The sequence below is a fragment of the Asterias amurensis genome, chromosome 6 (assembly GCF_032118995.1).
Source record: "Asterias amurensis chromosome 6, ASM3211899v1".
Taxonomy (NCBI): domain Eukaryota; kingdom Metazoa; phylum Echinodermata; class Asteroidea; order Forcipulatida; family Asteriidae; genus Asterias; species Asterias amurensis.
Genome location: NC_092653.1, coordinates 21,610,792 through 21,621,853, shown reverse-complemented (window position 1 = coordinate 21,621,853; position 11,062 = coordinate 21,610,792). Strand labels below are relative to the sequence as shown.

The following is an 11,062-nucleotide window of genomic DNA, read 5'->3' as shown; positions in this document are numbered from 1 at the left end:
AAGTTCAGATATTTCTTGATAAACATAAAATTCTATATTAAATTTAATTATCAAACAAAGTGTTAACCTTTCTACCGTTACCACAGATTCAAACATCAAAGTGATTTCAGGAGAGTCATGAATTGGCACTTTATAAGGGTACACGTTGCTGAGTCGGTCGAGTTGGTCTTGAAGCCGTTTGTTATTAAATGCATATAATGGTTAGAAAGATGTGTTAAAATTATAACATAATGTTCCACACAACAAGCCTCGAAATTGCGCCGCAAGTAAAAGGAACAGTGTTCCTTTTAGTTTGCGAACCAGAAACGGGTCGGCCATCATTCTGGTCAAACACTTGACTCCACAAAATGGCGTGCCGTGTTAGTTCACGACGTATAATGAAAACCATGCAATTTCGAGGCATATTTTGTGTGAAACCATAATACATTTTATAACAAATGTTTATCATAGACCAACTCGCCCGATCCAAGGGCAACGTGTCTCTTTAAAACACACACAGTGATTGTGATGATTGAGTATAGTAACTATAAAACGTTGTCTTGGATCGGTCGAGTTTGTAACCGTTTGTTATAAAATACATATGGTTAGAAAGATGTTTTAAAAGTAGAATACAATGATCCACACAAATTTGCCTCGAAATTTCGTGGTTTTCCTTTTACTTTGAGAACTAACCCGGTCGGCCATAAATGGCTGGCCGTGTTTGTCGGCGAGGTTAAAGGAAAACCACGCAATTTCGAGTGATACTTGTGTGGATCATTATATTCTACTTTTAAAATATCTTTCTAATCATAATGCATTTTATAACAAACGGTTACAAATGCTTTTCAAAGACCAACTCAACCGATCCAAGGCAACGTGTTCCTTTAAGATTGCTTCTTGCATTACAACAAGCAGAACATACGGTCCGCCATTTTGGAGTAAAAATGGGTCCACCAAAGTAGCAGACCTAAACCACACAGTTTCAAGATATTCTTATTTTTATTCTATTTATTTATTTATAGACCTTATGCATTGACGTCGTCCAGCCGCCATCTTAGAGGAAAAACGGTGACGTAACAATCGAGACGCACAGATTTGTACGCGCGGCGCACAGTTTTAGCCAATGAACAACCTCCTTTTGACCTATAGGTGAGGGCGCCCTACCGAAATGACGTCATGTGCATAAGGTCTAAGACAATCTCCACATAATTCTTTCAACTACAGCAAGTAAAATACAGGCAAGAATTATAAAATACAGTGGAGTCTGAGGAATTGTAGAGGATAACACAAACAAAACTAAAATGTGAATTCACTCTGTCTTTAGACTTTTCCAGAATTGAGAGAAAGTTACAAATTCTCATTAAGATGCATGCCGAAAACAACCAATGATTTAATAGTGGTTGCTAATTAAGTGGTCCAAAGCCTTGTGTGCCGTCCTCGTGGTGTTTTGAGGGCTCATCAGATCTCTCGCCTGCATAGTTTGTGTTGAAGATAAAATAATTAATAAAAACAATAATAATTGTACTGCAAAAATATGTTCCCCGCCGGAGAACAATACCAAAATAGTCTGGCAACGTGGCATAAATCTTCAAGACACTGGACACTATCGATAATTGTCAAAGACCAGTCTTCTCACTTGCTGTATTTCAACATAATATGCATAAAATAACAAACCTGTGAAAATTTGAGCTCAATTATTGGTCGTCGTTGCGAGAAAAAAATTTGAGCTCGAACTAAGGTCGTCGTTGCGAGATAATAAAACAAATAAAAGAAAAACACCCTTGTCACACGAAGTTGTGTGCTTTCATGCTTGATTTCTAGACATCAAATTCTAAATCTGTACCATTTTTTCTACGGGCCAAGTTTTCTTGCAAAAACTTTTCAGGGCCCAGTTAAATTGTTGGTGTGTGAATAGCACACGGGACCACAAACGGCTGCTGAGTGGAAAAGTTAAAATCTTGTGCAAAGTTCACCCCATAGAATCCCTGTCATAAAAAAATTAAAAGTTCACAGATTTACAAATAACTTACAGGGTTTACAGAAGGTAATGGTGAAAGACTTCTCTTCAAATATTATTACATGAAATGCTGTACTTTTTGAGAAAACATTATCAATTCTCGATATCGAGAACTACGGATTTATTTTAAACACATGACTGTCATGACACGGCGAAACGTGCGGAAACAAGGGTGGGTTTTCCCGTTATTTTCTCCCGACTCCGATGACCGGTTGAGCCTAAATTTTCACAGGTTTGTTATTTTATAAATAAGTTGTGATACACGAAGTGTGGGCCTTGGGCAATACTGTTTACCGAAAGTGTCCATTGGCTTTAAATAAGCATTGCCTTATCAGAATACAGTTCTCTTTGGCGGGTTGGCGATGATGATTTGTTAGTGCGAAGCTCAAATTTCAAACAATGGGACATTGAATCCTCTACATCGAATACCTTCTTGGAAACACTTCTCCGTTACAAGCACTTGGTGGCGCACTATTTTTGTAATGATTTTGATTTAAAAAAATCAAACTTTAATACGATATTGTTTTATATTATCATCAACGACCATGATTTGAGGCATTGCACGGCGAGGTATCAATATACGTTTGGTTTGCGGTAACACCATGTATGTATCTGTAATAACGATCCTACAGCTAAAGTGTAGTCCCAGCCAATTTTGTATACCTTCCGCCCAAGTAGTATTAAAAGGCAGGAAAGTTCTTTTCAGAACTGAGAAGTCTCCCGAACAATCCGATAAATCTACTCCGCGGTAGTAGCGCTGTTTTGTAAACGGCTAAAGGGTGCGTGACGCAGACGCGATTACGCGTCTGCTTAGTGCACAACTCTATACACCTTTCTTAATATTTATGCATGAGGTACGTCACAATGCTGATCCAAAACGAGGCGATGGGCGCAGCCACTGCAAGTGATGGGGGACGTGCGCCCATAGCCTCATTTTGGGTAAGAATTTTGACGTCATGCATAAATATTAAGAGAGGCGTATGGTGTTTGCTAACCAACAGGGTCTGCACGCATGCGTGAATGTAATTAGCATAATTTCATGGGAAGGGTCCATTGGACCTTATAGCACTGATATGATGAATTTGGTTTATACTAGTCAGGAGCCCATACCTGTCGAACAATGAAAGTAGTCAAGAATCTCTTGTTTGTTGTCCGTAAAGAGTGGACTATCTGTCACGTACGGTTCATACGGCCTCGTGACTGCGTTTGTGTTGACTCCCCCTGGTTTGATGGATGTACACAAGCAGCAATCTTCACGTTTCATTGGCATAACCTGCGACGATATTAGGTTTGATAGTTATGTTCAACACTATAGTTGAGAAAACTGGAGAGTATAAGATACATCGTAAGAACAATGAAAGAAGTTTAATGGAGATGGGCTGAACACACCCCGAAGAAATGACAATACTCTCTTAAAGACACTGGACACTAGTTGTAAACCAGTCTCTTCACTTGGTGTATCTCAACATTTGCATAAAATAATAAACATATGGCAATTTGAGCTCAATTGGTCGTCAAAGTTGCGAGATATTAATGAAAGAAGAAACACCATTGACACACGAAGTTATGTGCGTTTAGATGGTTGATTTCGAGTCCTCAAATTCTAAATCTGAGGTCTCGAAATCACACTCGTGGAAAATTACTTCTTTCTCGAAAACTACGTCACTTCAGGGGGAGCCGTTTCTCACAATGTTTTATATTATAACACCCCTTATAAATATTCAGCCTTTTCATTGGTTTAGAGCGCGTCACATGATATGTCTTAGTTTTACTAGACGGCGGCCGTGTGATAGTGCATCGTTTGCCGTGTGCATCGTTTGCCTTGTGATAGTCCGACTATCACACGGCGTGCAGTACCCAGACGTATTTTTACCCACCTCAAACCCAATCAGTTGTGAATCTGTGTATCTGAAACGCGCGTACAAACGGTACGTGTACAAATATTATGATAAAAGTTTAGTCTGTGTGGGTGTTTGCAAGAGTTGTATGGCGGACAAACGAGTGGTTCTCACTCTTTTACATTAAAGAGAGATGGACAACAAGAAAAATGGATTAGCAAACAAGGACATGGATAAGGACAAGAGGTAGACAGAGAAGAAGATGCAGAGACGACATCAAGGTTTATGCAAGAACAACATGGACGAGAACTGCAAGAAAATATAAATGAATGGCATTTACACGAGGAGGGCTACATCATACAGTGGATGAACACAGCCTTACATTTAGGCTGATGATCAGTGATGAATACTATATCGAGAGAGAGAGAGAGAGAGCTGGTGAGAGCGTAACTGTAAAGACAGTGGACACTATTGGTAATTGTCAAAGACCAGTCTTCTCACTTGGTGTATCTCAACATATGCATAAAATAACAAACCGGTGAAAATTTGAGCTCGATTGGTCGTCGGGGTTGCGAGACAACTATGAAGAAGAAAAAAAACCTTGTTACACGAAGTTGTGTGCTTTCAGATGCTTGATTTCGAGACCTCAAAATTCTAAATCTGAGGTCTCGAAATCAAATTCGTGGAAAAATACTTCTTTTTCGAAAACTACTTCAGAGGGAACTGTTTCTCACAATGTTTTATACTATCAACCTCTCCCCATTACTCGTTACCAAGTGAGGTTTAATGCTAATAATTACTTTGAGTAATTACCAATAGTGTCCACTGCCTTTAAGAGTGAATCTGTGGAAAGATATGGTCTGCATGACTGTTAAGAAATCTGGGTGAGTCTAGGGTTGTATTAGTCAATAGAGCAATTTTAATGGTTGGCTTTAACTCAAATGGTTTAGTCTATTAAAACAAGGGCGAGCGGATCAACACAATTATTCACGTTGAGTTTTATGGGTCATAATGTCAGCTTTGCAAACTATTCGTGTTATGGGCCATGCACTAAGTTGAATTGCTATTTGACTCTGTGCTTTCTCTCTGTAGATTAGATACACCTTATCATCAGCTGTGTCTGAGATCAATGCATGGACAATCTGAGATCAATGCACAGTGAACAATATTTTCATTTTGTGAGAAATCTGTGCTAGGCGGCACAGAGATTTTTCTCAGAGTGCCGGTGTCACAGGGAATTCCGTCCACCGGAGATTCTGTCGACCCTCCTTATGGGGAATTAACGTGGGCTGTAAGAATGATTCAAAAGAGGGCGCTATATCGGAAGAAGTTTGTACACAGTTGGCCATATTGGGGACCGAATCTCCGAGGGACAGAAGCTGCTGCAAAACCGGGCGAAAATGGTGTGTTCTGTAGGCGGGCCCGCCCGGTTCTCTTACCGTGGCTACACGCTGCTGAGTGAGGCAACCATGCAATTGGAGACTTTCAGGACGCTTGGTGGCAGCAGACCTACCAGGTAAAATCCATTGTTCTCGATAATGTGCGCACGCTCAGAACTATGTAAACAATGGGAATTGACCTGGTAAGTCTGCTGCCACCTAGCTTCTCAACGTCTCCCATTGGTTGCGTGGGTCAGAGGTCATCTTGGGTTAAACTCTTGGTTTGTTTAGATCATAGTTCATCAATGGGGTAGAATAACAATTCACATACCCACCGAAGTTTGTTCGGTGAACACAACGTCACTTTAAGAAATCGAGAAATAAATGACACGTGATAATGTACTTATTTCTTATGGTGTTTCTTCACCGATTGCTGCTATTTTAATGCTAAACATTGGTAAAATTTAATGTCTCAGACTAACAGAGCGAAAATGTCGATTTTCGTTTAGGCAGCGCTAATTATGTGTTTTGTCTTTTTGGTGTTTATGTCATTGAGTAGCACCCAGTTTATATTATTTTGAATTGATCCAACAGTACAATTACCGCCATAACATAATTAATAGGAAACAAGAAGAAGATATTGGAGGAAACCCCCAAAGGGGGAAACCGACGGAATCAGGTAGGGACAAGCACCCAATCCACATGCAAGATTCCGGTCTGAGGTGGGATTCGAACCGGGGTCCACAGAGGTGAAAGGCAGGAGCAGAAATAAATGAGAGAACCCGAATATTCAACATCTGAGCCTCTTTTTACACTTTTTCCTGTTTGTATGACAAAACAGCTTTTCTCTGTAATACATGCTTTTCTCAAAATTTAAAACTGCTGGTGGTTCCGGTTCAAATCCTCCTCTAGTAAATCTGGCTTTCTGCACCACAACTTTAATAGTCTTAAATTTACACTCCTGCCCATTTATCGCGGTATAATTGTTAAAATTGAACAAGAGAAGTATTTACATTTTGAAGACCACGTTCACGCTTAGAAAATCTTGCTTCAAATCCTTATTTAAAAATGAATGCTATTCCAGCTAGCCATAGCAATGATTTAAACTACCTCCCATGCCAATAAACTTGATATTGTTTTCTGAGTTCAATTTGATTAAAATAGGTGTTACAGTAGGTGTTTGATACTGAGTTCTTGCAAGTGAAATAGAAGAAAGTGTCTGAGTTCTCTTCATTTGGTTGTGTTCAACCCCTATCATGTCGCCCGCAGGCGGGCCTGGCGGCGTCTCTCTACCCTTCCTGTCCTTTATGCAGTCAGCCAACCCTGCTGTGTCTCTGCCCCTAGCATCTCTCTTTAGGACACCGACATAGCTCAGTCTCTATCTTCCCCTCAGCTTCATCCCAGAGTTTCACTCGTACCCAGCGGCCAGGTCTCCAGGACCGCTGGGATGGGCTAATCAGCTTGCACAGATTCTTGTTCAGGAAGTACGTCATGCGTGCAGTACATAGAAATATGAGAGTGATGCATGATGGGACTGAGCATTTTCTGGATAGACTAATGAGCGTGCTTGATACGTTTGCTTATCTCAGCTACTTTGGTTATGGCAAGGCGTTGAGGACGAGCGAACCCATGAGTCGGTTCAGACAGCACCAGGCAGCTTTCAGGTAGACTGGTCCTCTGCGCAAGGATAATCACAGGTACTTGCTTTTTAGAACCAGCGATTTCATTAGATACACTATTTTCATTGGACAAACATGCAGTGACGTAGGTATTCTGTTTGATTGGTCCGAGGTGACGTTTGGCAGCTGCACTTGCGGTCGTCTGCATATGAATGTGGGTGAAAGGTGAAGATGGGCGGGGATTGACCTATATAAGAGGCCACTCTCTGCAGTCTCTGGCGTAATTCATGAGCCTCAAAGTGTGACATCAGATGTTCAGGCTAGCTTGCAGGTAGCTCGTGCCTGCAGCATTGCCCGACCGTGTCCATCCGTCTGTATGCGACATTTTGTGATATCTGAGGCAGCATGCTGTAAGGGTGTGGTCTCTTCCGTCAACGTTAAACACCATCCTCAACCCATTGAGGGACTTCTGAAGGGTCAGGGTTAAGGTCCAGCACTCCCAGGTCCGTCACCCTGCTGCTTCGCTTGCTGTTCATTCAGTTGGTCTGGATGTCCAAAGGTGACTCTCGTAAAGACACCTAAATGATTCACAGCTAGAGAAACCACGGGGGCCTTGCAAAGGTTGAACTTTCAGTTGTGACCTTTTTAGAGATCCAGTCGTCTTAGTAACTCACGATAATGGCAATGAGTTTATCAACTGTCTTTCAAGAACCACCCCTTCTCCAAAGTTGTGCCATTTTGTGTGAGCCATTCAATGATCATGGCTGTCTTTAGCCATGGCAGTAGATTTGAACTGATTCTTGTGTAGCCACAACCAGATCACCAGCTGGTGTGAATGTTATACCATGTGGATAAGTGCAGCCTTTAGTAATGCATCCAATGTATTCGCCATCAGGGCTGTATTGATGGATGTCACCTGAGGATGATTCGCCATCCCATACAGCAACATAGATGCTGCCATCCTTGTCACAACACAATCCCCGAGACCACCAAGACTGACTGATATCTACCGAGAATACAACGCTACCATCGTAGTCTATTGATACTAACTTCTTCTTGGCAAGTGTCTTGATGTAGATAAGATGCTGCTCGTGGATAGTCAAGTAATGACCAATCCCTGGAGCAAGCAGTGTTCTAAAGAAAGATCCGTCTTGTCTGTGTAGATCGATCTGTATCTGGTGATACCCTACTGCTATCAGACTGTTGTCATCCACAGCTATACATGATGGTAGGTCGAATGGCTGTCCAACTAACAGCGCGAACTGATGGAGACGCTTATATTTTCTATTGAAGATCTTAACTGCAGTGTCACCTACAACGATGAGCTCATCATTCTTGTTCACAGCCACTCTGATTGGATCAGTGAGACCTTTAATAGACAGCTCTTTTGGGATGACCTTTGACTTGCCAATGCTGTCTGCTGATATTTTGATCAAGGTGTTGCTCTTGATAACACAGACAATGTCGCTATTGCAGTAGGAATCAACACTTAATGCACAGACGGTTTTTATTTGTTTACTGCTCTTAGGCCTGTATGTTGTTATTTCTGCTTTCAGAGTCCATAGTTTTTGTGTCAGTTTTGTCTTGGGTTTGCATATTGGCATTCTAGCTTCAGCAGAAGCTGCTCCTTCTGGCTTCTGCTTTGCGTTGATTCTCAGTCTCCCGAATGATTCCTGATCATCTTCGAAGTCAATGTAAGCCTGTTCCTGCGTCACTTGTTTAGGTTGTATCTTTGTGTATTCTTTGAGGTCTTGTAACACTTTCTCTATGAGAAGTAGATTCTCAGAAAAGTTCGCTTTGTCCATGAGTTGCGTAACTACAACTTTCACATTCTGTGCTTTTGTCATTTCTTTGTCATTTGTGGCTTTTGCAGTTTCTCCTTTTGTGGATTTGTCTTTAAACGTCTGGACTAACTCCAACATGAGTTTGTTCTCTTCCTCTCTGATCTTTGCAACCTTCTTGGCAATCTCATTATCTGCCTTCTTGGAGATCTTTGCCTTGGTGGCAGCAAACATAGAATCCAACGTCTTGTGAAACAATTCTATGTCTTGCATGGCAATCTTAAAATTGTTGTAATGTTGTTCTACTTCTGCAAATATTTCATTGGCTTTCTTCTTGCAGTTGTCTAAAACCTCACTTAGTTCAGTTGCAGGGTGCATGCTGTGGTCCTTTGCAATGCAAGTTGTACATATCAACTGTTTACATGAGTCACAGTACATGATAACATCCTTGTCAGTATGCTTGCTACATTTAGAAACATACTCCTGATTAGGAGGTTGATTTTCTTGTTGGTTGCGTAGCTCTGTTTCATGCTGTTCTATTTCATCTAACATAAGAGTCGATTTGAAATCATTACGTAACTCAAAAACTCCTTTTTCAACCAGTAATGTTTCACTACGACACACTGGGCATATCAGTGTTTGACTAGTTGGGTTCGTCTCTGCAAGCTGTTGAAGGCATTTCAGGCAATATGAATGAGAACACTCCAACATCTTAGGCTCCACGAAGCGGTCATTGCAAATTTGACATTCAAGATGCCTCTGACTGATCTTTCTTAAGACTGACTTTGCTGTTACTCGCTCAGCCATCTTTGATTAGTGAAAGAGCTTGAATTTCACCTGAAGATTTAATGAAAAACAAATATATATCAACAATCTAAGTGGTCTAGGGCATATAGACCTACTAATAGTAATAATAATAATAATAAAAGACGGTTTTTATATAGCGCTATTATACCCGAAGGGTGGCGTCTCAAAGCCATTCCACATTATTATCCCCCATATGTACTTTTTGTAGGACAAAAAAACACAATGTCTACAGATTTACACTAAACTTACACAGTTTGAAGATAATGGTAGTAGAAAGCTTCCCTGAAAATATTACTTGCTGAGGTGCTGTAGTTTTTGAGAAAGGGGTATACATAACAATGTCATGTAAATAATTTTCGTCTCAGTGATCATGAAACGGAAATTATTTTAGCATGTAAATACGTATTTGAACGTATTGAACCTTCGGACTAACGAACCTTCGGACAAAAACCTTCGGACTACCGAAGCTTCGGACCACCGACCCTTCGGACTGTCGAGCTGCATCCTACCATCATTGAACGAAGTTGCCGATGAGTAAAGAGTACACCTACTGACCATATTATCCATCATTGGATGTGTCCCTCAGAACGAATGCAATATTTCTTTAAATATCTCCTAATCTGGTTTCCTTTCACATTAATGTACTGTAATAATCAACTTACGTTAGGTCGAAGAAACTATAAGACAGTTGAAACACAGCGTCAAATCAAAAGGTTGAACGTTGCAAGAAGAAATTCACTCAACAATCTGTTTGACTATGGCAGAGTGGCACACCCTGTAGCTGTTACTAGTTCACTCAGACTATGTGACGAATGTGGAAAAACCCAAATTGATTACAAAATCTTTGTGGTGGTTGAATGGGTTAAAAGGCTATGCATGAATAACTTAAATAATACCTGCTTTTGATGAAAAAATGCCAGGAAATATGTTGTCAGTCTGACTATGGCGGGGACGATTGTGGGAAACCCCAGATCTAAATCAAGTTCTTTAATGTTGTGGTTGAATGGGTTTAATAGGCTATCGGGCCTTTGCACATGAATAACTTTGAGAAAACCTTTTTATTTTTTGTGAACAAAACACAGAATTCTGTGGGTTGAATAAGTTATTTTGTTTGCTTTGAAAGTCATGTGTATTGCTTGCCCTGGTATGACGTCAGTCAGTGCCACTGCACTGACGTCCTGGGTAAAAAGCTCCTTTACAATGCGAACACAAATTGTACTAAAACTTTCTTTATTTTTTACTTTTATCTGATTTGAGAAGTTGAAAATCCGTTCATTTATATTCACAGTGTCCCTTCTATATATGAGTTCACAACTAACAATATCGACGGATGAAATTATTTCCGAAAATAAGTCGAAGTTCTGCACTGGTGATGTGATCATCATGTACCACTTGATAGTGTGAGCCCAAGTGCGCATGGCTTTGAGTTAGTGCCGCAAGTAGCACTATGTCGGGCGCAATCTTCGAATAATGACCCTTTTTAAACCAAGATCCCTAGTCAGTCTTAGACTCCTAGGTCAGATGCAGAGAACTTAAAAAAAACTTTCAGGTAGAGTTGGTTCATACAAGAAACAGAATGCTCACAGTGAGAGGCAGTGAAATTCTTGACATTAAAACTTTGAGGCATTATTAAGGGAATCAA

General features: G+C 40.6%; 1 protein-coding gene across 3 annotated transcripts; it reads right to left on the bottom strand.

Moving 5' to 3' along the window:
* Positions 1 to 822: 822 nt before the first annotated feature.
* On the bottom strand, positions 823 to 10,202 carry LOC139938409 (uncharacterized). 3 transcript variants are annotated; one of them, XR_011786152.1, is made up of 3 exons: positions 10,083 to 10,111; positions 3,107 to 3,269; positions 823 to 1,450 (listed from the first exon to the last, which is right to left on the bottom strand). XR_011786152.1 is itself a non-coding variant. In XM_071933914.1 (2 exons), exon 2 carries the CDS (start codon positions 9,418 to 9,420, stop codon positions 7,603 to 7,605), a length of 1,818 nt encoding a protein of 605 aa, XP_071790015.1. In that variant the 5' UTR covers positions 9,421 to 9,450; positions 10,083 to 10,202; the 3' UTR covers positions 5,569 to 7,602. The 3 variants fall into 3 exon arrangements, 1 of the variants encoding a protein (XP_071790015.1); XR_011786151.1 differs by lacking the exon at positions 10,083 to 10,111 and adding an exon at positions 5,545 to 5,563; XM_071933914.1 differs by lacking the exons at positions 823 to 1,450; positions 3,107 to 3,269 and adding an exon at positions 5,569 to 9,450 and having other exon boundaries at positions 10,083 to 10,202.
* Positions 10,203 to 11,062: the final 860 nt, after the last annotated feature.

Excerpts from the sequence above, each read along its gene's own strand:
- LOC139938409 (XM_071933914.1), bottom strand. The coding sequence starts at position 9,420 with ATGGCTGAGCGAGTAACAGCAAAGTCAGTCTTAAGAAAGATCAGTCAG.